This window comes from Ornithorhynchus anatinus, chromosome 16, assembly GCF_004115215.2.
Source record: "Ornithorhynchus anatinus isolate Pmale09 chromosome 16, mOrnAna1.pri.v4, whole genome shotgun sequence".
NCBI lineage: Eukaryota > Metazoa > Chordata > Mammalia > Monotremata > Ornithorhynchidae > Ornithorhynchus > Ornithorhynchus anatinus.
In genome coordinates, this window is record NC_041743.1 from 26,866,875 (window position 1) to 26,893,348 (window position 26,474).

The window sequence follows — 26,474 nt, forward strand, 5'->3', positions numbered from 1 at the left end:
AGCTTGGTGGGCCAGCTTGGAAAGAAATTCCGTGCAGTGTCTTTCTTCATTCATTCATTTATGGTATTTATTGAGTGATTACTGTGCGCAGAGCGTTAGGGAGGTACAATACAACATATTCTAGTGGTCAGTCTAGGTATGGTGGCGAAAACACAACAATCCTGGATCCCTAACGACTGGGATTTGAGACTTAAGGACAGTCATTTAACCCCTCAGTTTCCCAGTTCCTCCATAAAGCAAAAATACTTGCCTCTCTCAAACGTGTCTCTGTTCTCCTGAGGTTATGTTTAGGAGGGTCAGTAAAGCCAAGGGTAGAGTAAACCATGAGGACACTGTTATTTTAAAACCTGTAGTTATAGTACTTAAATCTTGAATTCGACTCAGTCGTATGCTGTGCTTATGCGTGGATTAAATGGGGAAAGAGCGGATCATTTTTGGCTCAGAAATATTAAATGCAGATGTTTACTATTTGCCCAGGACTATATGCATTATTGATGCCCTCATTTTTCATCTGTTTATTAATCAATTATTATTCTTTCTCTCCCCTGCCTTTAACTTCACAGATGTTTTCCAGCAAAGTAGGTTATCATTTCCTACTATCTTTTCTGTCTGTTGGTCTTTTATGTCTCAAGTACCGACAGCCCAGAGGAAGGAGCGGTGGGGCTTTTTGCACAGAAAGACCTTGCCTGTGGGAGGTGTACAGAGTAGGAAGGTAAAGCGGGAATGGGAGGAGGAGAGGGAGGAGGAACTGTACTTGTGGGCAGGAGAGACTAATAATGGCAGGCTCTCACTTGCTCCCTTCTCTGGGCCTTGTCTGCGTGTATGTCTGCTGGGGGAGAGGAGATCTCATCGACTTGGCTGCTTTCATTTCCTTCTCCAGTACGGATGGGAGCACAGAGGGGAAGGAGGTTGACTGGTTTCTGGCATGATAATTACAGCTCTCTATTTAGCACCGCTGCAGAGGGTTAGTGAAGGCTGATAGATTCGGTAGATAGAGCACATGAGGGTATATAAACCAGAGCGATTTGGGGGTTAATACAGTGAGGACCGTGTAGTTGCGACGCTTAACCTATTCTCTGGGCGTTGACTGGTGGTTCTGGTTCTGTTTTGGAGAATGCTGGGGGACACTTGGGTAAAGGTTTGCTGTCTGCTTGCCTTGTTCAGATTCAAGCTGGGAGAGGGGTTTGTAACATGCGCCCTGGCTGCATTTATCTAGAATCTGTGACCAATTTGGGTTAAGAAAGGCAAAGGGAAAGCACCCCAGTGTTTCATCATCGGTATCTGAGCGCTTACTGTGTGCAGAACACTGTACTAGTGCTTGGGAAAGTACACTGTAGTAGAATTGGCAGACATGTTGGCTGCCCACAAGGAGCTTTTACAGTTTAGAGGGGGAGACAGGCTTTAAAAATAGAGAAATATGCGTGAGTGCTGTGGGGCTAAGGGTGGAGTGAAAAAAAGGTTCAAATCTAATTCCAGAGTCAACACAGAAGGGAGAGGGAGTAGAAAAAATGAGGGCTTAGTTGGGAAAGGCCCCTTGGAGGAGATGTCATTTTAATAGCTTCCAAATTAATACGATTTAACTTGATATTTTCTCTTACTGTTACTTCACCGTAAGCCTACAGAATATTATGCAGGGTATCTGGTAGCCGAGTATCTTTTATCTACCCAGTGCTTAGTTCAATGCTTGGCACATAGTAAGCACTTAACAAATACCATAAAAATAGCAATGATAGGAAAGTAATTATGACTAACAATGGTACCTTTTTTTCATTTGGAATCTGGAGTCACAGACCCATTTTTATAAATAATTCATAAATTCCAACAATCTATATGCAGTAAGTTCTAGTTGGCTGGAGTTAGACAGATGAGCAAACTAGAAGAGGGGCTGAGGCTTTTTGTATAATGAAAGGGCTTATGTTAAGCTGTGACACTGAAGCGAACCTTCCCTCCTGACAAGGTATTCTGTGAAAATGCTTTTGGTGGAGAACAGTGTTATAAATTAGCAGCGAGAGCCACCCAAATTAAATTGCATTTCTCCCCTTGAAATGTCACACACTATCATTTAGGAAGTCATCTTATGTACGAAATACACACATCCAAAAAGTCCAGGGGGATAATTTAAAAGAGTGACCCATGTCAGACCTTGCAAAACACCAACAAGGCTTGGAAATGGATTTCATTATGATGCAGCCATTATAAAATGGCTTAACCTGCCTTTTTTATATAATTTGGCTTTTTCGACGAGGGGCGCTTTTCTACTGACAGCGTTCAACGGTCAAATTTAACAAGTACCATTATTGTCATCGTTATTGTGATTATTATCGAGATTGTCTTTCCTGGGATCATGGGAGGGGTAGAACCTGTCTCCTTATCAGCCCCTCAAGCTTTATAAGGCCTTTGAATCTCAATCCATGAGCACTTACTATGTGCAGAGACTACTAAGGACTTGGTAGAGAACAGTGCAATGGAGTTGGCAGACATGTTCCTTGCCCTCAATGAGTTTGCAGTCCGGAGGGGGAGGCAGGCATTCATAGAAATAAATAATGTAGTTTATGTAATTGAAAGACATATACCTAAGTGTGGTGGGGTAGAAAGTGGAGGTGAAAATTAAATGCCCATCTTCATCAAACTTGTTTTTTGTCTTCTTGCCCATATAAAACCCAAGATTAACCATATAATCTAAAGTAATAATATTAACTAATAAGAAAATAGGTGTTTTTTAACTTCTAGTTTGGGGGAAAAAAAACCAAAGGTGCAATCAAAGCAATATGTTCCCTTATAAAGTGACTTAGTGGATTAGACCTAAGAATTCCATCCCAAAATAGTGCAGTCACTTTTAACATTTGGATAAGTTTTGTTAGAAACTACCTGTATGAATCATACAGACATCCCAGTTTATACGGCTATACCCTATACTATTTTGTCCTGGATAACTTGTCTGACAGAAGAAAGAATTTCCAAATCTCTGGTTTGGGGCTGTAGCGGAAGTCAATTTGTAGCCTGTAAAGAAGTTTATATGAGATTAGTTTAATTTGTTGCCTGGCAAGCGAGGAGAAAAAGTCAGGCCTCAGTTAACATCCGCCATTCTCAGAGGAAACTAAAGTTATTTCCTCTGAATTGCATTATCATTTATTTCACCACTGATCTATCTCATTAAGGTAGGTGATACGACTGTTACTGCAGAGGAAAGCCCTGAAGTATGCATGCTTCATCTAAGCTCGTTTTAGTTCTTAAATATCATTGACTTTAGTACCCAGGTCAGGGAGGCCCAGGAAATTACTAACAGCAGAATCAAGTCGCCCTAAAATCGATGGCTACCGATCTTAAAGTAAAAAAAAAAAAATTAAAATCCAAAAACGATAATTTTCTGGAGCCTCAAATGCTCCTCTTCTCCAAGTTCAGATAAAGATCTTAAGCATTTGAATGACCTTTACAAAGTCCGAAGTGCAGAGCACTTCGATGCAAACTTGAAATGCAGTTGAATTTGTGTATGGCTATATGTGCTGAAGTGTCAGGAGTCCGATTGACCATTTAATGAGAAATTATTAGCATGACATAAATACCTTTTCGTTTTTGAGAGCACAGAAAGGTATTCCGAGACCTCATCAAGGGACAATGTCAACTTTGATTTTTAACAGTCTTGGGTTAAAAAAAAATCAGCGTGGCCTAGTGGATAGGGTATGGGCCTGGGAATCAGAAGGACCTGGGTTCTAATCCCAGTTCTTCACCTGTCTGCTATGTGACCTTGGACAAGTCACTTAACATCACTGTGCCTCAGTTACCTCATCTGCAAAAAAGTGGGAATTAAGACTGTGAGCTCCATGTGGGACAAAGACTATGTCCAACCAGATTTGCTTGTATCCACCCCAGTGCTTAATTTAGTGCCTGGCACATAGTAAGCACTTAACAAATACTACAATTTTTATTAGATCTAAAGTAGTCCTGCAATTGTAAGATCTTGAAGGGCAGAGACTACATTGTCTTTTATTTCTGTTGCATAATAATAATAATTATGGTATTTGTTAAGCACTACCTGACAAGGTAGTCAGGTTGTCCCATGTGGGGCTCACAGTCTTAATCCCCATTTGCCAGATGAGGTAACAGAGGCCCAGAGAAGTGAAGTGACTTGCCCAAGGTCACACAGCAGACACATGGTGGAGCGGGATTAGAACCCACGACCTTGTGACTCCCAGGCCCGTGCTCTATCCACTACGCCATGTGATCCCAAGCATTCAGTATAGTGCCCTGTACACAATAGGCACCTAGTAAATGTTACTTCTGAAGTTGAACTTCGTAGGCTTGGATGTATGTAAGTGTTGCTCCTGGATAGGGATTACTTAAGAGTAGGTAAAATCGGTAGTCCAATAACGGAGGAGTTTGACATGCTTGACAAACCTTGCATTTAGGAAAAATCATGTTGTAGTACCTATACCACGTACATTTCTTCCGACATCATATCATGCTATTGGAAGAATGCTCATTGTCTAATTCCTTAACTGTGTGAAAATACACATTATAGGAGAATTGACTGACTTTATCAGTGGCCCCCAAAAGCAACTACAATAACAAAAGAGCATTATCTATTTAAAAACAATTCCTAGTTTGGGATACGACCAAAAGTCAGATTTTTATTTTGTCTGGAAGAATTTAGCAAATCATTTTTCACATTTCACATTTTTATATGGAACATCCCACTTGCGACTTGAGGAGGTTGGCTTTTTATAAGTTTCTTTCTGTTCCTTGTAGAGAATGTAGGAGTTCTCCTTTTTTCTAAGCGTATTTTCTGAGTTTAGTTTTCAGGGTGGCGGTTGGATTGGAAGCTTAAGATACAAACCTCCGTTAAAATTTCTCTTCCATAGAATTGTTTCAGTAGCAAAATGTACAGTGCCTTAATGACCATTTTAAAAACATTCTCTCTGAAAACTCCTGGAGGACTGAGGTATCGCTTCACACTTTGGTCACACTCTGGTTTTTGTTTCTGTTCTTCTCCAAAGTCTAGGAGTTTAGATTAATCAACAACTAGTGGCAGTATTGCCGACCCTTACCTCATTCACCTCGCAAGCCAGGGAAATTTAGTCAATAGTATTTCATTCAACAGTATTTATTGAGCGCTTACTATGTGCAGTGCACTGTACTAAGCGCTTGGAATGTACAAATCGGTAACAGATAGAGACAGCCCCTGCCCTTTGAAGGGCTTACGGTCTAATCGGAAATCAGTCGACTGTCACCATGACGACTCCTGGCTATGGCGGCTCTGCCTCTCATCTGCTAAACTCTCTCAAGTTCCGCCTCGTATCGCACCTGTTGAGGTTGATTCCACAACCACTGCTGCTTCTCCATCATTTAAGGGGAGTGAATGTGGTGTGTCCCACACAAGCATTATAGGAAGAGCATGGGCCTGGGAGTCAGAAGACCTGGGTTCTAAACCCGACTTCATCCCTTACCTGCTGTGTGCCCTCAAGTGAGCCACTTAACCTCTCTGACTTAGTTCCCTTTAAAGCACTCAGTCACCTTGTCCCCTCCTACCTTACCCCGCTGCTCTCCTGCTACAGTCCAGCGTGCACTCTTGGCGCTCCTCTATTGCCGACCTACTCACTGCACCTCGATGTCATCTATTTTGCTGCCAACCTCTCGCCCGCGTCCTGTCTCTGGCCTGGAACACGCTCCCTCTCCATATCCAACAGACAATTACTCTCCCACGTTCAAAGCCTTATCGAAGGCACATCTCCAACACCAAATCTTTTCAGTAGATGGAATTCCTTCTTAATTTTGATAGGCAACCAAAGCCCTGCCCTCGAGGGGCACACAGTCAGTTTACAAATGGTGGGAGCAGAAGGAAGAATGAGGATACAACTGGTAATAACAAGAGTACAGAAAGATGAATAAACAAGTAGAGTACATTTGCTTACCGAGGATGGTCTTTGAGTTGGCATAGCCTGGTACGATGGAAAATGGGGGGAATTCACTACAAGGAGGTGGGATCTTTGGAAAGGCTTTGAATAATAGTGGTACTTGTTAAGCACTAAACACTGTAATAAACTCTGGAGAAAATACAAGAAAATCAGGTTGGATATAATCCCTGTCCACATGGGACTCACAGTCCAAGTAGGAGGAAATAGGATATAATCCCCATTTTTACAAGTTAGGGAACTAAGACTCAGAGAAGTTAAGTGACTTGCTCAGAGTCACACAGCAGGCAGATGGCATAGATGGAATTAGAACCCAGTCCACTGACTCCCAGGCCTGTGCTCTTGCCAGTAGGACATGCTGCTTCTCAGTTGTAACTCAACCCCTTCCACTACGGCTTGGTAGAGTTTATAGGACGCCCAGACAAGTTCTTCGACTGGATCAGGGGAGCTTGAGAGAGGAGGGCCAGGGCAGCCGTACCAGGAAAGTCATGGCCTAATGGACAGAGCATGGGCCTGGGAGTCAGAAGGACCTGGGTTCTAGTCCCAGCTCGGCCACTTGTCTGCTGTGTGATCCTGGGCAAGTCACTTCACTTCTCTGTGCCTCTTACCTCATCGGTAAAATGGGTATTAAGACTGTGATCTCTATGAGGGACAGGGACTGGTTCCAATCCAATTATCTTGTATCAACCCTAGTGTTTTGAACAGTGCCTGACGTATAGTAAGTGCTTAACAAATACCACAATTATTATTATCATCATATGACTGGCAGGGGAGGCAGTGCCTTGTTGTTGGATTATTTTATTTTTTTTGGTGGGGGAGGGGAGATTTAAGCCCTTATTATGTGCTAGGCCCTCTGTTAAGCCCTGCGTACCTCAGCCCCCTCTACTGAGTATCGTAGATCTCATAGTGTCAGCTGTGTGACTCCGGGCAAGTCACCTAACTTCTCTGTGCCTCAGTTACCTCATCTGTAAAATGGGGCTTAAAACCGTGAGCCCCTCGTGGGACAACCTGATCACCCTGTATCTACCCCAGTGCTTAGAACAGTGCTCTGCACATAGTAAGAGCTTAACAAATACCAACATTATTATAGTATGCCCAGACAAATTAGTCAACCAAAGAAATGCCTCTTTTGCAAATCTCACTCCTCGCAGACCTGATGGATGCAATCCATCAGTGGTATTTATTGAGCACTTACTATGTGTAGAGCACTGTTCTAAGTGCTTAAGAGAGTGAAATACAAGAGAATTAGCAGCCCCCATCCCTGCCCATAGTGAGTTTACAGCCTAGAGATGCAGGTGCAGATCTCCTAATCCATGGGACTCGTAGCCGAAAGGTATACACTGCAAGATTCTTTTTCCACCTCTTAAATTGACTATCAAGATTTAAACATGCACACGTATATACACACGCACGGGTAATCCCAGCATAGATTTTCTTAGCTGGTTGTTTTTTGGAAACCGGACAAAATTTGCTTTGAACTATAAAAGATTGCCCCAGTTGGAGTAATGGGAGCTGGATTATAAAGCTGCAGAGATGATTACAGGTGTGGAATGTGTGTGTGTGTTCTGTTTTGTCTGGCAGAATTCGTCTGTTCTTCTCCCTCCTCCCGGTTTTATAGTTCAGGCACCTCTTCACAGCTGCCAGTACCAGTGCCACATGACGCTTAAATGAAGAGTTGGGGATGACTCTTCTTCTATTAACCAACACTTGCAGCTTCTGCAGAGGTGCCAGGCATCCTTTTAATTTAAGTGTTTACTATGTGTGAGGCACTGTACTAAGCGCTGGGGTAGAATCAAGCAAATGGGTTTGGACACAGTCTCTGTTTGATGTTTAGAGAAGCAGCGTGGCTTAGTGGCACAGGCTTGGGAGTCGGAGGTCTTGGGTTCTAATCCTGAATCTGCCATTTATCAGCTGTGTGACTTTGGGCAAATCACTTCACTTCTCTGTGCCTCAGTTACCTCATCTGCAAAATGGGAATTAATACTGTGAGCCCCACGTGGGACAGCTTGAGTACCTTGTATCTACCCCAGCGCTTAGAAAACAGTGCTTGGCACATAGTAAGCGCTTAACAAATACCATCATCATGTGGGGCTCACAGTCTCAATCCCCATTTTGCAGACGAAATAACCGAGGCACAAAGAAGCAAAGTGACACAGCAGATAAATGGTGGAGTTGGGATTAATTCAGCCTCGGACAGTGTAATACGTGCATTGGTTCTCTTGAGCCGGTACTCGCTCTAATACTTGCAGATAGCCATATCTGTACAGCCCATACTTCTGGGAACACCACCGATCTGCTCTATTCACCCTCAGTTCCTTGAAAGTTTGTATTTGTCAGTGAAGGAGTTGGCCCTTTCAGCGGCGTTGACTTTTGCATCCACGACGTGTGGGTGTGCTGAATGAAGTATTAGAGGATGGAGCTCTATATTCCCTTAGATAGTAGGCTCCTCAAAGAAAGAGACCAAAGTTTTTACTCCTGTTGTATGTTCCACACTTGTAGCACAGTGCTCTGCACATGCTGTTATAGTGGTGCTTCATTTTAAAGCCAAAGCCTACTTAGGCACAATTGTGTATAAACATCCCTATTCCTTTCTTTGCCTTTAAATAATTAATCTTTATCCTTAAGTATGGATTATTGATTACAATTTTGTCCTTATCCCTGAAAAATACTAAAACTTAGTAGAAGACATGACACCCAATGATAAATGTGATTCATTATGCCATCATAAATAGGTATAACTGTCCTCTGTATTAAAAGAGAATACTAGTCATAGTGAGGGTTTATTCTTTTTTCGGGGGGTGGGGGAAATCAGTCAATCTGTGGTATTTATTGAGTGGACTGTACTGAGTGATGAATATGAATTGGCTGAAGAGATTAATGCAGGTTCAATCTCACTGTATCTCGATCTCATTTATATTGCCGCTGACCTCTTGCCCACATTCTACCTCTTGCCTGGAGTGCGCTTCCTTCTCATATCAGAGAAGCAGCGTGGCTCAGTGGAAAGAGCACAGGCTTGGGAGTCAGAGATCATGAGTTCGATTCCCAGCTCTGCCACTTAGCTGTGTGACTGTGGGCAAGTCACTTAACTTCTCGGTGCCTCAGTTACCTCATCTGTAAAATGGGGATTAACTGTGAACCTCACGTGGGACAACCTGATTACCCTGTATCTACCCCAGCGCTTAGAACAGTGCTCGGCACATAGTAAGCGCTTAACAAATACCAACATTATTATTATTATTATGATAAGTGCTCAACAAATACTGATGAACGATTCAGCGTGACTGCCTACTTTACCTACCAAGGAAATGGAGACTTTTCCTTATTCCTTTCTCTGCTTAATCACAGTAATAATTATGATAAAGCACTTACTATGTGTCAGGCACTGCTCTAAGCACTGCGGTAGATGCAAGTTAATCAGGTCGGACAGAGTCCCTGTCCCACATGGGGCTCACTTTTTAAATGGGAAGGAGGATAGGTATTGAATCCCTATTTTACAGATGAGGAAACTGAGACACCGAGAAGTGAAGTGACTTGCCAAAGGTTGCACGGCAGGCAAGTGTCGGAGCTTTTTTTTTTATTAGGATACACTGCTTCACATTATTTTATTATCATTATTATTATTATTACACTACTTTATTATCGATAGCTGCATCTCTGGGCCGTGAGTTACTGAGGAAGCTGAATTCATCATAAGCATCTAGCTTGGTCCCAGTCCTGGAAGATATATAAGGTTTTCCATGGTTGGGGGTGGATTGGATCTCAGCTGCTTTATGCCAATTGTTTGTTCATTGCCCAAGGATGAATGAGATTCATCATCATTAATTTGGCAGTTTAGGGGTCAGGGTTAGTGTATGACATTGTCTTGCACACCCATTTGTAAGTTACTTTCATTGACTCTTAACGTAGTGCTGGTGGAGTGTCGCATACAAACATTATAGGAAGAGCATGGGCCTGGGAGTCAGAAGACCTGGGTTCTAAACCCGACTTCATCCCTTACCTGCTGTGTGCCCTCAAGCGAGCCACTTAACTTCTCTGACTTAGTTCCCACATCTGCAGAACTGGAATTCAACCCCTGATCTCCCTCCTACTTTCTCTGTGAGCCCCACATGGGACCTGATTATCTGTATCCGCCTCTGGCCTTAGTACAGTGCTTGGCAAATAGTAAGAGCTTAATAAATACCACAGTTGTTATGAATATTTATCAAATCCAAAAATCAGTGAAAGTGAGATCAGTCCCAGCAAAGAAGATACATACATGAAGTGGCATTTGACTTTGAAAGCAATATTAATTTTTTAGATCCTCCTCTTGCTGAATAATTCTGTGATGTGTAGTAGTGATTGTCTGGGTCCATCTGGCCATTTTTAAAGTCCATATTGTTGCTGCTTGTTTTAACAGGTATGATTTGGAGGGCAGGGCCCTCATCTGGCAACTAGCTAGGTGTTAATATAATACCATCCACATTTATTCCCGCATCTGTTTGTGTGAAGTCTGGATTATTTGCAAACTTAATAAGTATTTGTCTATTGAAGATTGAAAAATGATTAACATGTAAGTCTCATAAATTAAATCCACTGATTAAAATGTAAATAGGTGGGGCTTTTTGCAGTTCTGCCCAAGCTGTCCTTTCTTGTTGAACAGCTGGATTTGAGAAGAATAAAAAAGTATGAATACACAGGTTTTATTGAAAATGGCTTTAAATGAATGTTTAGTGAATCTCTAAAGTATTGGAGGTTTAGTTCACATAAGCCCACAAAAGTTCAGGTACTTATCCAAAGCTTATCCAAACTTAACAAAACCTTTTAGGCCTAGGAAGAGTTTAAGGAACTAAAACAACCAAGGGTCAATATTGTGTTTCAAGAAGCCACCTGCCCAGATGGAGAGGAAAATAAAAGTCTGTGAAGCAAAATGTATTCGTTCGGGCTTTTTAGCAGATTTGAGGCCTTCCCTGATTGTGGCATTCGTTTTTCTGAAGGTCCAGAAATTTGGAGCTCAGTTGTATTAGCAATTTAGGAGAAAACTCTTTTGTTAACTTCTGGCACACCCATTACTGTACATTTGGTACTTTCTGGAGGAAGTCAAAGCAGTAAATTAGAAAACACAATAAAGCACTTGATTCCTGGCTGCCCCGTTAGTTTTGAAGGGAAGTGCTTTCAAATGCTCATTGGTCTTCCCATACGCCCTTTGTTGAATGAGTGCTAAGTCTAGTTTTATCTTCAGGGTGCTTCTTTCAGGGGACTTTGTTCATTAAAAGGGATTGAGCAGATGGAGGGTGTATCTACAGAGTGAAAAATCAATTATTGGAAGACAGTATGTGCATCTCGCCTTCTGGAGTTGCTTGGTGAGCACTGCATTTTGAGAGCTAGATTCTTTAGTGATTGAACGTCTGGATTTCAAGGCAGAAAACTAAAGGTACCCATTAGGCAGGTGATGAACGTTATCAAGCATGATTTTTGCCATCTGTGTCCAGTCATAAAACTAAGTGCATAATTGTGACCGTTCTGTTTATTCTGTCTCCTACACTAAAAAATCCTTCTCTTGAAACCCAAGAGACCTACAATCCAGCTAATGCCTCATTGCCATCATCCCATTCCTGTTCAAACTCTCTGAACCAGTTATTTATACTCTCTGCTTGCACTTCTTCTCCTCCTCTTGTTTCTTGACCCTCTATAATCTGGTTTCTGCCCCCTTCACTCCACCGAGACCACCGTCTTCAAGGATACCAATACCCTCTTCTCCAGGTACAATGTTCCAATTGCCCTGACCTCTCATCTACCTTGAATCAATCACTTGTATTTATTGAGCGCTTACAGTGTGCAGAGCACTCTACCCAATGCTTGGGAAAGTACAGTATAGCAGAGTTAGTGGACACATTCCCTGTCCAAAGTGAGCTTGTAGTTTAAAGAGGGAGACAGACAGCAATATAAATGAATAAATCACAGGTATGAGCATAAGTGTTGTGGAGTAGAGGGAAGGAGGAATAAAGGATGCAAATCTAAGTACGAGGGCGATGCAGACGTGAGTGGGATAAGAGGAAAAGAGGACTGCGGCTCACCCCCTTGTCCTGAAAACACTATCTAATCTTGGTTTATACTCTACAGTTCTCTCCTGATTCTCCTCTTCCCTTTCTGGCAGATCCGTCTTTTTGATTTTGGCCATTTCTTCTGCCTCTCACCACCTAACTGCAGGTGTCCTTCAAGGCTCTGTTCTGGATCCTTTTCTTGTAATTTCTACTCACTCCCTTAGGGATATCATCCACTCCCACTTCTAAGGTGATGACTCCCAAATCTACCTCTCTAGCCCTGATTTCTTGCCCCCTTTTTATAATCCCACCTTATTTCCTGCCAACAGGGTATCACTCTCTGGATATCCCAGCAGCACCTCAAGCTTAATATGCCCAAAGCTAATCTCCCCTCCCTAGTCTTCTCCTCGACCTAACTCAACCATCTTGGTTGGCAATACCACCGTGCTCCCAGTCTTCCAAACTCATAATCTTAGAATTATCCTTGTGGCGTATGGCCAAATTCTATGAATATTTCTCCACAGTATTTTAAGGATCTGCCCCTTCTTCTTCATCCAAATGGCCACCATGCTGTTCTAGGCCCTTGTCTTATCCCCCACTTGACTGCTACGTGCTGCTAGATTGTAATACCCTTAAAGTGTAGTGATCACTTCTATTAATCCTTTTGTCCCAGGTGCTTAATACAGTATTTAGTAGGTGCTCAGTAAGTACCTATGATTGATCAGCCACCTCAGTGATCCTCCTGACTCCAGTCTCTCCCTTCAAAAGTTCGTACTTTACACTTTTGTGTGGATCATTTGTCAGAAACATCAGTCTGCGTATATCTCCCCACTCTGCCGAAACCTCCAGTGACTTCTCATTCCTGTGTCAAGCAGAAACTCCTGTGCAGTGGGTTTCAACCACACAATCAGCTCTCCCCCTCCAACTTAAGCACTCTCTTCTCCTGCTACACTGTAGTCACACTCTTCATTCCTCTTAATCTAACCTATTCACTGTGCCTTGTTTTCTTCTCTCCCACTGTTGACCTCTTGCTTACGCCCTCCTCTGTATTTGAAATTCCCTCCCACTTCAAGTCTGCTGGATCAGAGCCCTTCTGGAGTCACATCTCCACCGGATATGTCTTCCCCAGTTAATTTCCAATCTCTCCACTTTGTATCCCCTCAATAACCAGGTCATCAGTATGGACTAGCGGGAAAAGCCCTGAGAGTCAAGAGACCTGGGTTCTAGTCCCAACTCCATCACCTCCCCACTGTGTGAATGGGCAATTCACTCAACTTCTCTGTGCCTCAGGTCCCTCTTCTATAAAATGGGTATAAAGTTCCTGTTCACCCTATCTCTTAACCTGTGAGTCCAATGTGGAACCAAGACCATGTCCAACCTTTCATTCATTCATTCATTCAATAGTATTTATTGAGCACTTACTATGTGCAGAGCACTGTACTAAGCGCTTGGAATGTACAAATCGGCAACAGATAGAGACAGTCCCTGCCCTTTGATGGGCTTACAGTCTAATCGGGGGAGACAGGCAGACAAGAACAATGGCAATAAATAGAGTCAAGGGGAAGAACATCTCATCAAAACAATGGCAAATAAATACAATCACGGTGATGTACATCTCATTAAACAAAATAAACAAAATAAATAGGGTGATGAAGATATAACCTGATTATCTTGTATCTACTCCAGCCCTTAGCCCTTAATAAATGCTGCAATAATAATATCATCCAAGTTCTTAAGTATTTTCAACCTTCCATAGTACATCTGTGCATATCTTATATACTTTATTACTTCTTACCAGTAATGTATATAGTGTATGGTTCCACCACTCTGTTGTTGAGGTGAGGGATCATGTCCACTAATTCTCTTTGTACTCTCCCAAGTGCTAAGTATAGTACTCCTTACATAGTAAGGAGTAAAGAGAAGCAGTGTGGCTTAGTGGAATGAGCACGGGCTTGGGAGTCAGAGGATGTGGGTTCTAATCCCTGCTCTGCCACTTGTCTGTTGTGTGACCTTGGGCAAGCCACTTAACTTCTCTATGCCTCAGTCACCTCAACTGTAAAATGGGGATGAAGACTGTGAGCCCCACTTGGGGACAACCTAATTACCTTGTATCTACCCCAGCACTTAGAACAGTGCTTGGCACATAGTAAGCGCTTAACAAATACCATAAATTAATTATAGTAGGTGCTCCAGAAATACAGTTGAGTAGTTCATTCTGAAAGAGGAGGGGTTTTTTTTTTTTTGGTTTTTTTGTAACTCGTTTGGGCAAGAGCTTCCCAATCAATCCCACAACCCCTCCCTCACATCTCGCACTGAATCGATCTGGATAGAAAGGAAGAACTCGTTTTGGATGCTGGGTTCAATGTAAGAAATGGGGCTGCTTAAGCAGAAGGGAAATTGCATCTGGCAAAATAGCCTCTTGGTCTTCAGATAATAATTGAACTACAAAATGGAAGTCTTCGGGAGTCATTGATTTTGACTTGATTCTTCCAGTCCTAAAGTGATTCTGTGGTGATGGGAGGCACCTCCGAAAAGCATTAAATCTTTCCTACTGCCAGGGGATAGTTTAGTGCCAAGTGCATCAAAACTGGCCTCTAGTGATGTGAAAGAGTTACTACTCCTCCCAAACTGCTTAACTCGCCAGCCCAGATTCACTTTAAAGACTTGAAATGACTGGGCTCCCCAGCTTTCCCCACTTGATTTAGACTGTAAGCTCATCGTGGGCAGGGAATGTGTCTGTTATATTGTCATATCGAACTCTCCCGAGCTCCTAGTACAGTGCTCTGAGCACAGTAAGGGCACAATAAATAAGATTGACATACATATGAACAATATTGCTGTTGCTAATTTAAAATATTCTGTCTCTGTAGGATGCTGTGAGACCAAGTGGGAAGATTGCTATTCTTGTATCCTAGCAGTTAAGGATGTGTTATCTAGCCTCCTTAACTTTTCCCTCTGTAGCCAAATCTTTCCTTTTTAAACCTAATATCTCCTACAGGAGTTCCTAAGATGGTTTTTTATAGTAACAAAGCTCTGCCTTTTGGGGCTTTTATCTCATTCCTTATGATTCCCAGGACTTTGTTGATTTTTTTACTGGCTGTTGCCCATTAAACCAATGATTTGGACTCATCTTGCTTCCTTAAAGAAGGCACCCATAAATTAGGAGCAAGCCAATGTGTAGATTAACGTGCAGAGAACTAAGAACTCCAGAAGCAAGAGAAACCCAAATGCAAGACTACCACTGCTACCTGGGCCAATCAGTCAGTCAGTGGTATTTATTGAGCACCTACTGTGCACAGAGCACTGTACTAAGCCCTTGAGAAAGTACAATACAACCAAGTTGGTAAATGTGATCCCTGCCCACCCCTCACAGCTTACTGATCCCAGGGTTTTTTTCCTAAGGAAGGAAGAGTGGTGGATTCTTTTACTGGGTGGCTTACTCTCAGAAGACCGACGGAAGATCAGAATGAATGACAGCCTTTGACCGTGCTGTGGTCTTTCATCCTCAACAGACAATCTCAGCTCCCGTTCCAAGGGGAAAAAAATGGCCCTCTTCTTTCTTTTTCCTTTAATCAGATAAAAGTGCATTTAAAATACCCCCAAACCAAGGGACTGTTCTTTCTCTGCCTCCCCCCAGTTAGGATATGAATGGCCTTTGAAAGCCAAGAAGTGGACCAAACATTATGCTCTCTCTGCTGGCTGCTTTCATGAGTGTTTGTTCTCATTGCAGTAGCACGATTGCACTCAAGACTCTTGAGTAAAAAGGATCCATTTTATAGGTCTCTATTCTCCCTTCCTTCATGGCTGCCTAAATTACTCAAGCTGTTTTCTACTTCAACCGAAGAACCCTCTTTCTATTGGCAGGGGGTCATTGGAGAAAGATGAATCTCGGGACTAGGTTTTTAGAGAGCCTCTTTCTCCCTTCTCCTTTACTAGAACTACAAGCATTACATATGCAGTGGAAACTCTGCCGACAGATCTCAGAAACTGTCTCAAGGCATTGTCCCTCACAGTAAAGACAGAGTAAATGCCAGGGAACAGTGTGGCCTTGTGGAAAGAACATAAGATTGGAGTCAGGACACCCAAATCCGAATCCTAGCTCCACCACTTGTTTTCTGGGTGACCTTGGGCAAGTCACTTGATTTGTCTGTGCCTTGATGTCCTTATCTACAAAATGGGGATTAAATATGTTTTCTCTCCCACTTCGACTGTAATCTCCCATGTGGAATAAGGACTGTGTTGATTTGATTTGATTGTCCATCCTCTAGTGCTTAGCATAGAGTGTGGCACATAGCACAAGTCTGTGACGGGGGCATGATTTACACAAGAGGCATTTGGTTGGCTTAAGAATTTGGCTGAGTGTCCTAGCAATTCTACTAATCCCAAGGTGAAGGGGTTGAACTACAACTCAAGATGGTGTCGCGTTCTCCTTCCTCCCTCAGTCATACGATGAGACAGTGCGTCTCAGAGTCTAGTGAGGAGCCCTAGAAGATTTATTTTTTTGTTGTTTACTTGTATAACAGACATGAGGCTTCTAGGGTAGGATGAGGAGCTGCATGTGCTTTCCCGCGTTCACTAATTCAGCCACCTCTTTGGTGGAACCCATGTGCGCTTGCCTCCCTCTGCCTCCTTTCTGTCTTTCCAGTCGTGGAAAGCATACGCGCATTCCTCTTCACTCACACATGCTTTGGATTTTGGAGGAAACTGTATGTGCAAGTCCAGTGAACAGTCTGCTCCCCGTGCACAAGGCCCTTCCTCCCTCAGAGCTTCACAGAAAGCCCTGCCATCCCATGCTTGGAGGATTGGGCAACCTAGTAATTCAAATTATGAGGCGATCCATCAGTAGCCGTTAAAAAATCACTCATTTCTCATATCATCCTGAAGGATTTTGCAATACAAAATGCACCAACCTGTCATAGAACCGTAAGCACTTAATAAATATCACAATTATTATGTCCATGGGATTTTGATATCACAGAGGGTAGCAGAGTGTGAGCAAAGATAATCCCTGATTCCCCCACATCCCTGCCACACAAGGTTACACAAGCATTTTTCAAGTCATTTTGACTTTGTATCGACTCAGATTTTAAGTAAAGTCTATTGTACTTTTGTTTTTAGCTGGTTCACTGAGATTGAACCAGATCAGGAGGTTAGTCCAATTCAAATGGCTCTAAACAGAAAGATATTCTGCGGAAAATTATTTCAGAAAACTTGTCGGTACAAAAAAGAGCTTTTTTCACCTCTCTTGCTTGGCAAGTGGTGGCCCGAAACAGTGCCTTGTCCAACTGATGCACTGTCTGTCAGTGGCAAGAAACACCCTGTAGTCAGTTGTCAGGCTAGCCACTTAGAGAGAAGCAGTGTACCCTACTGGATAGAGCACAGGCCTGGGACTCAAAAGGATCTGTGTTCTAATTCCGCCTCTGCCACTTGTTGACTATGTGACCTTGAGCAAGTCGCTCCACTTCTCTGTGCCGTAGTTCCCTCATCTGTAAAGTGGGGATTAAGACTGAGCCCCAGGTGGGACAGGGACTGTATCCAACCTGATTAGCTTGTCTCTACCCCAGGGTTTAGAACAGTGCTTGACCCATAATAAGCACTTAACAAATACCATCCATCATTCATTCATAATGGCTATCCATGACCAACTATGGAGAAACGTACAATTTACCTTCCTACAATTATTCTTCCTTTTGAAAAACTAAGCATTTTTACAATGTTATGAGGTGGTGGTCTCTTCAACTTGATCAGTTTCTCTTAAACAAGCCGGGGTTCCTTTTCAGGTCAAAGTCCTGACTGCTGGAAGTTTCTCTTTCATTCTTGAAAAGTAGTATCTCTGCTCTGAGGTTTGGGTTAGTGTTCAGCAGGGCATGTAGGAAGTTCCCGTTATATATGTGATAGTACTAAAGAATGATCTTGCATTCCTCTCAGAAAAAACTGACTTTCATTTTTGGAGAAAGGGGTTGCAACTCTGTGTTCATTTTGCAGTGCTATAATCTAGGATCAGAAAATTTCTACTGTATTGAATGGCAAACCTGGAGTCATCTGAGAATCATGTAGGATACGTAGTTGCCTAATGCATGCGGAAGAACCACGAATTCTGCTTCTAGCTGGGCTCCAACCTGGGGGCTTCTCATCGCCAGCTCTGGGCACCCCAGCGAAAGATGATTTCTGAAAAACCTCCTTGTTAGGAGAGCTGGCTATTTCCCCTGCAGATTTAGAGTTCTCTGTCATGAGAACGAGGAGTTCACGTGCTCTCTCAAAGTGACATCATTAAGGCATAAATACAAACAGCAGAAGAGACCCAGAAATCCACTTTCTGTCTTTAACCTCTATGAAAAGAGTGTTCCTCTAAATATTTAGCTTTCTGGTCTCTTATGGATAGAGGGGGTTCACCATATTTGTTATTATTTTCAGTTAGTGGTATTTATTTTTAAATGGTATTTGTTAAATGCTTACGATGTGCCAGGTACTATACTAAGCACTGGGGTCGATACAAGATAATCAGGTTGGACACAGTCCCTGTCCCGCATAGGGTTCACAGTCTTAAATCTCTGTTTTATAGATGAGGCACCTGAACCACAGAGCAGTTAAAGTGACTTGCTCAAGGTCACACAGTAGACAAGTGGCAGAGCTGGGATTAGAACCCAGGTCCTTCTGACTTCCAGGCCCGTGTTCTGTTCATTAGGCCATAATGTTTTTCTGCGCAGTGTTACTGTGTTACCGAGCGCTTACTGTGTGCAGAGCACCATACTGAGCATTTGGGAGGGTACAGTATAACAATAAAGAGATACATTCCTTGCCCACAATGACATGTTCCCTGCTCATGAGGAGCTTACAGTCTAAAGGGGGAGGCAGACGTTAATATACGTAACTAAATTACGGATATGCACATAGGTGCCCTGAGGCTAAGGGAGGGGTGAATAAAGGCTGTGAATCCAAGCGCAAGGGCTATGCAGAAGTGAAAAATAAATCACGATTGCCAGCAGGGGGTATGAAACCCTTGAAACATTGAAAAATGTGTCTGTGGAATCAAGTGCAGCTGTTCACCAGGAAGTTTGTACCGAAGGAGAGCTGAGTACTCTCTTCCTTCCGAGCCTGTGTCCATCATAATGTCTAGATCTAGCACCAAGGAGATCAGTTACGTTCCGTCTCCCATCTTCTGCTCAGGACTTTTATCTCCCTTTAATGCTTTTGTAGTATTTGGAGACTTCAGGAGGCACTCAGTAAAGTTAAAACGGGGCAATTTTGTACTCATAATGCCCAAGTGGCCATTATCCGTAAAACAAAAGGGCGTAATTAAAATCCCTAGCCTGTTTGTTGTTAGAAGAGTCAAGACTTTTGTTTGTTCACAGCATTGCCACCTTAAAGTTGATTGCCTTGAGCTAGCAACAAAAAAAGTCATTTGGATTTAATTTTTGAAAGTTGGATTTAAAACCTAGAATCCTTTTTTGTAATTATACTCACTTATTTGGACAACATATGGCGAAAATTTATAAGGCCTATCCCTGAAAAGAACAGAGCAGAGACTCTAAGCTTTTATGATGATTACACCTATATGGGGTCTTTATGTGTTCACAATCTGAATCATTTATAGATGCACACTCAACAGAGTTCTAGCATAACTAGTACTGTATGTTTTTCCCTTTTTTTCTGACTGAATGATAGGCAAAGTGATTTTTAGCAAATGTCTCCCAGTATGCTATCATCACAGAAGTCTTGTAATATTGCTTTTTAACCTTAGCATTGGCACCGATCCAGAAATTATTGCATTGATACCAAACTGCTCTGCACTAGGACAGTTACCTTTTTCTCCATGGGAACAGAATAAACTTCCAAGTTGGATTTAACACCCCTCCTCTGGTTTTTATTGCCCAAATATCCCTTTATCACATTCCCTGTTCGGCACAACCAGGCACACAAAAAGTTAAGAAAGGAAGGAAAAATATTTTAGAAAAATTTGGCTCCCGTGTGTGTTAACAGACAATCACCTGTCCAGTTCTGGAAGTGTGCCATTAAAGTGGGAGATGGTACCCGATCCATTCCTGAGGCAGTGAGGGCTCTTTCCTCCTGAGGCAGAGGGATCAGGCTCCTGGAGCTGATGTCTACCAAAATGCCCCTGTCTCGTGGCTTTCCTTAAAAAGACACATCAGAAATCCATGGTTGGAGGGACTCTGGGAAGTTTTAGAGAATTTTTGAAGGCATTTCAAGGTAAGGACAAGGTTTCTGCAGCAGTATAGTGAAACCTAGAATTGCTTATAGGGCTAGGGACGCAGCAATGAGGGGAGGAATACTGGCAAAATATTAATCTCTGATTAGAAAAATCTGGTTTTTATATGCCCCAAAGGTTACTGCCGGCAATCATGGATTAGGGCCTCCCTGCTATTAGTAGTACCCCATGGACCTCTCCTCTCCTTCCTGAGTGAATTTTCTGCCAACATTAGCCACTGATAGAGACCCCAGGGCTAGTGTAGCAAAACATATTGTATTGTCACTGGCACGTATGTTGTTAGCCGTCTCAGGGAGAGAGCATTTTGTGATCAGCTTCCATGCCTCCTGGGCGGGAAAAGAATTAAACTCATTAGAGCATATAGTCTTTTTAAACTTTGTTCCGGATCTTTCCAGGGCTTCCTAGCGATAGATCTGGAGGAAGGTTTTTTCTGAAATTCTCTCCAAATACACTCATTTCATTTCAGGAACTAAAACTACCTGATTTTAAACAGTTTGGTTCCCTGTCCTTAGTGTGCTTCTGCAGAGAGCTGTGGTCAGAATGCCCCTTGAACTCCCAGGACATTTTCAGGATACTGATTAGAGTCACAATCAGTGTCTGCTGTCTGAGATCTCCACCTCCACCAGCTTCCCTCTTAGAGCGTGGAAATCAGCAAGTTTTCAAAACTCTAACCTGATTGATGGGCCCAGTCAGACAAAAGTTACCCCTAGCTGGTACCAGACAAAAGAAAAGGGTAAATATTCTAGCCTCACGCTTCTTACAAGGGCAGGGTCGATTCTCACTTCAGGTGGCAAAAGCCTCAGACCCAGTATCATTCAGAAGCGAGAAGGGAATCAGCTAAGACGACATGGCTACTAGAGAGCCAGGAGGCTCTGCTTAAGGAGCCTTAAACTGGTCATTGGAGATGGGATGAGAGAGGCTCAAAATGAGCAGGGCCAGAGACAAAGGAGGATAAAGGAGAGTTGGGATTGTTGAGGTGGAGGGAAGGGGTGGAACAGAAAATAGAACTTTTTGATGGAAGCGAGTGGAATAGGGGGAATCCCAGAAGAACCAATGATTTTCCCTCTACTAACCACAGAGAGGCAAGAGGTCTGGATTTGGCAATTCTCGCAGAGACCTGGAAGGCTTCTTCTGAGCGCTGGCAGCTTGGCGGTCTGGAGTAAACCTACAGCTCACGGTAGTGGGATAGAGACGGTAGGGGAAGGGGGCGTGGGGGAAAGAGCAGAACTCCAAACTGATTTGGAAATTCTGCTCCTTAAATTGCCCCCACCCTGGCCCAAATTAAGGACCAGAATCTCCCTGGTTCAATCTAGGAAGGAAGTAGTGTCGGAGTAACTGATGGTTTCATTCTCCCTCCCCACTGCCGACCATAGAGCGGCAGCTTGGTCAGAGCTGTCCAACCCTGGCCCCGGGTCCCAGACCTCAGGGTTTCACCGCTGTTCCGGGCAGGCCTGCCAGTAGTCATCACTGCCTGCACCCCAGACATGGGGAGGGTGACCCAGTCTTCAACCCCTTTGCATTCCCCCTTTGGCCTCCCAGAACCCCCACTCCACCCACTTCATAACTGCATGCGGTCTGTCTGTGCATCTTGGAACAATAGTAGACAATGGGAAGCAGCGTGGCTTAGTGGAAAGAGCACGGGCTTGGGAGTCAGAGGTCATGGGTTCTAATCAGCTGTGTGACTTTGGGCAAGTCGCTTAACTTCTCTGTGCCTCAATTACCTCATCTGTAAAATGGGGATTAAGACTGTGAGCCCCACGTGGGACAACCTGATTACCTTTTATCTACCCCAGCGCATAGAACAGTTCTCGGCACATAGTAAGTGCTTAACAAATACCATCATTTTTATTATTATTCCAACTTTAGAGGTAACTGAGGGGAAGAGATTAAGTCAGACGGCACGAAGACTTTGACAGTTGAGGGCCAGAAAGACGCCTAAGGAGAGAGGGCTTACAGAACGGAAGGCAAGTGTTAGTGGAACAGTGACTGTGATAGTTGGGGTCAGTTATGGCATTAGATTATGAAGCATTGATTCTGTTTATGCACTTAATCGAAGATAATATAGAGTTGGAGGTATGGATAACATCCCATATCTTCATCAATCAAAATGAACGGTGCCACAAGGGTTTGCGACCCCCTCCCCCACAAATCTTAGATCCACACCCAGCCTTGGACACCCCACTTTGTAGAGTGTATGTTGTTGGTGTTTGCACTGTGCCATATTATTACTGTGAAGATGAGTTAGCTGCGGAGGCTTTAGTGCCTACCACCCGACTAGGCTGGTAGCTGGGACCATGTAATTCAGAGCCCCTTACTATCATTCTAGACTGTAATCTCGCTGTGGGCAGGGAATGTGTCAGCTCTGTACTCGCCCAAGCATTTATTGCAGTGCTCTGCACCCAGTAAATTCTCAATACATGATCGATTAGGTTCTAATCCTATTGCTACTGCTAATCACAAGAGAGCAGCATGGCAGCAAATCCAATGGCCTATTAGTTTCTCCTTAAGGAAAATAGGGATAATCTGGGCTGCCGTACCTCCGCACGAGACTATGTGGAACATAGGTGAGAGCCAACATGGCAGGGCCTCAATGATGATATTTTGAATTTGCATAAAACTTTAACTTTTCCAAAGCACTTCCACATTAGTTTATTTAAATTTTATTGGGGCAGGGTGGGAGGTGGAGGAGGGTGAAGGAAAGGCAGGTATACATATTTTACAGATGGTGAAATAGGCTCAGAGAGATTGTGACTTTCCCAAGTTCACATAGCAGGCCGGCAGTGGTAGAGATTGGACTAGAACCCAGATCTCTCAAGGCTCAAGATCTTCGATCACTGCCCCTAATATGTCCCTAAAATCAGGACTGCATAGAAATCTGTGTCCCGATCTTCCCACTCTACCACACTGCCCAAATTTACTTCAGGGCACATATGGTAAATCCATTGTTGCCACTCTGTGTAGACATTCAGTGTAAAATAAAAAGGTCAATACAGATTTTGGTGGAAGAACTACTCTTAAGAAACAAGAAAGCAAAAAAAAAACTCTTTTAGGGGCTATAAAGTGTGAGTATATGGAAAGGTGATACGTTTTACTAATGGAAATTATTTCAGAGTGGGTTTGTAAAGAGTTAAGCCTTTCCAAATAATCTCTTCACTTGAAGTGGCGCAGTAATCTTGCTTTTTACAGCTGATTATTGATAATTTCAACCATTTAAGTAGCCAATCCCATCCAGAGAAAACATTCTTTATGAGACATCACACATTGACTTTTAACATGGAGAGAAGGGTCGGGGCCTCGTGGAGTTGGTTTATACCCAAGATATTATTGTAACTTCCTTGAGGGACCTTATCCAGTAACTGTCCCATGGGAGCCAAGAAAAGTTGGCACCACTTGCTGTAGTTTGGCAACATTCAAAGCTATCTGTTGGATGGCGCAGTAGAATTTGTTCCCTTACTTTGAGGAAAAAAAAATGCACCTCAATACAGTGTCTTTCTATGCCAGATAGATTTAATTCTTTTATGTTCTGTAGTCCTGAAATGGGAGTAGAAGTTTGATTACAATTAATTAAGCAGATGATAGATGGTACTTAAAATGAACATTCAGCATTTTCCCAGTTGTGTGCAGAGTACAGAGGATAATTGGATGGGAAACAATTTGGCATAGCCGGTTCTTTAAAACAGGGAGCATATCCACCCTCCTCCCAGAGATAGAGAGATATTGACCCAGCAGAATTGTATATCTTAGACATATGAGTAAAACTAATCAGATGTGTCACATGCCCTCATTTTGTAAGTGCACTAGCTCATTTAGCTGTTAGCAAAATCTTGCTTAGTGGGGCATCAATAATTAGAAACTGTCATTGTCCATATATGAAATACTTCTTTTCTCTCTTGCTAATTCGTTCTTAGGGGGAAAAGAAGCATATAGCACATTTCATTGTGCTTGGAATGGAAGTTTATTTGGGAATAGCAAGATGGCTAAATTTTGACTACATTTTATACATTAAAAGTACCCATCATTTTTTGAGCTGCCATTGGGGGAAAATGAAATTTAGACCTTCGATGGCAGAGCAGGTTACTTGTTTGAGGCATTTGGATTGTAGGATTTCAGTTTGGGCCTGTTGCCCAGTCTTCATTCTCATACTTACTGGATCAGAAGCATAAAAAATACCTGATTATAACCCTAAATCAAAACTGTTAAAGAAAAATCCTTTTACCCGGAAATATTCCTCATACCTTCATTGGGGATGCTGAGCGGTGGAAGCTGCTGACTAGAAGGGCTTTTTAAAGACATATGGTGGTCGCTAACCTTGGACTCCTTTTTAATAAGCTGTGGTGTTCTGTTTTCTGTTGAACTGAACGCCTGATATTGAAGAATGTTTGATCATTCAGTTAGGCACAGAAGCACCTTCCAGAACATTTTTTCTACAGTTTCCTAGTTTTAATAACACATTAAGTAGCTTAATTTGGGGACTCTGTTTTCTACTCCTGTTCCTTTGAGATGTTTGTATGCTGGTGAAGGAGCCAGCCAGGAATCTCAGCTGCTGTGCCACCTTCCCACCTGTAATTGAAATGCAGTGTCGTGAGAGCAGTATCTGGGGCTCTCAGACCCCAAATCCCTTACTAGTGTTCTGCCATCAGTATCTCCCAGCTAGTTCTCCACCAGCTTGGGGTGTCTAGGGGTGAAACCCCTCCGTGTTGCTAGGGAAATTAAACTTTTTTAGAATAATCAGAGTGATTTTACTCTGTAGAGATGTAATTGTTGATGAATTTGAGGGCCTTAATTTGCATCTGAAGGTGAGAGGGAGAATACAGGTTTTCTTCCAAACTATTATTGACCCCTCTACTGAGATGCCAGCAAAGATGCCAAGACATGACACTCAATCTTGTTAAAATGACCTAGAATAGTGTGGTCTAATGGATAGAGCATGGGTCTGGGAGTCAGAAGGACCTGGTTTCTAATGGTTTCTAATGGTTGTCTGCTGTGTGACCTTGGGCAAATCACTTAACTTCTCTGTGCCTCATATACCTCATCCATAAAATGGGGATAAAGACTCCAAGCCCCATGTGGAAAAGGGACCATGTCCAACCTGGTTAGCTTATATCCACCCCAGTGCTTAGTACAGTACCTAGCACATAGTAAGCACTTAACAGATACCATTAAAAAATTACTTGCAGAACTGATGCAGTTCAAGAATGTAAAAGCCAATTTTATGAGGGCTCTGAAAACTAGTTTTCAATAGAGCCAAAAAGTTTGTTTAAATTAATGGAAAAGGAGTCTATAATGGGTTATTAGATGATAAAGTTATTGGTCCCAGGGAGTAAAGTGAAGGATTCTAGAAGGTTCTAGAAGCATTTCGAAAGAGTTTCGAATGCTAAGGTCATGAAGAATTATTAGAGGAAAATGTGAGAAGCAACATGGCCTAGTGGATTGAGCACAGGCCCGGGAGTCACAAGGTCCTGGGTTAATAATAATAATAATAATGTTGGTATTTGTTAAGCGCTTACTATGTGCCGAACACTGTTCTAAGCGCTGGGGTAGACACAGGGGAATCAGGTTGTCCCACGTGGGGCTCACAGTCTTAATCCCCATTTTACAGATGAGGGAACTGAGGCACAGAGAAGTTAAGTGACTTGCCCACAGTCACACAGCCGACAAGTGGCAGAGCTGGGATTCGAACTCATGAGCCCTGACTCCAAAGCCCGTGCTCTTTCCACTGAGCCACGCCGCTTCTCTAAACAGTTCTAAACAGACTTCTCCACTTGTCTCCTGTGTGACCTTGGGCAAGTCATTCAACTTCTCTATGCCTAAGTTTAATCATCAGTAAAACAGGGATTAAGGCTGTGAGCCCCATGCGGGACATGGACTGTGTCCAATATAATTAGCTCGTATCTACCCCCGCACTTAATGTGGTGCCTGGCACAAAGTACGTGCTTAACAAATACCGTAAAAAAGATAAGGTCATGAAGGATTATTAGAGGAAGAAGTTAGAAGGCACACTGAGAGTCAATTGTATTTGAGTACTTACTATGCTAAGCACTGTATGAAGTGCTTGGGAGAGTATCATATAGCAGAGTGGGCAGACATGTTCCCTGACCCAAGGGATGGATGTCTTGAAAAGCAGCCATCACTCTGTTCCTTTTATGGCAACTTTTTACATGCAATACAGGCATTTCTCCATACAGCGTGGTAATTCCCATGTTAGCCTAAAATTATTTAACAGTAGTTTCAGTGGAAATTAAGGATTTGAGGGGAAGATGAACAACTAACAGTTGAAATCATTTATTTATTTATTCACACTAGTAAATCCAAGAATGT

At 42.8% G+C, this 26,474-nt stretch overlaps 1 protein-coding gene across 2 annotated transcripts in view; it reads left to right on the plus strand.

The window, feature by feature from the left end:
- GFRA1 (GDNF family receptor alpha 1) overlaps positions 1-26,474 on the plus strand; it is a 203,779-nt gene that overhangs the window by 48,066 nt on the left and 129,239 nt on the right. The window contains exon 4 of one of the 2 annotated variants that reach the window (XM_029080570.1): positions 564-578. The exons of the other annotated variant lie outside the window; for it this stretch is intronic. Within the exon in view, the coding sequence (XP_028936403.1) occupies positions 564-578 (15 nt within the window). The remainder of the gene's footprint in view (positions 1-563; positions 579-26,474) is intronic. 2 annotated transcript variants of the gene reach the window in all.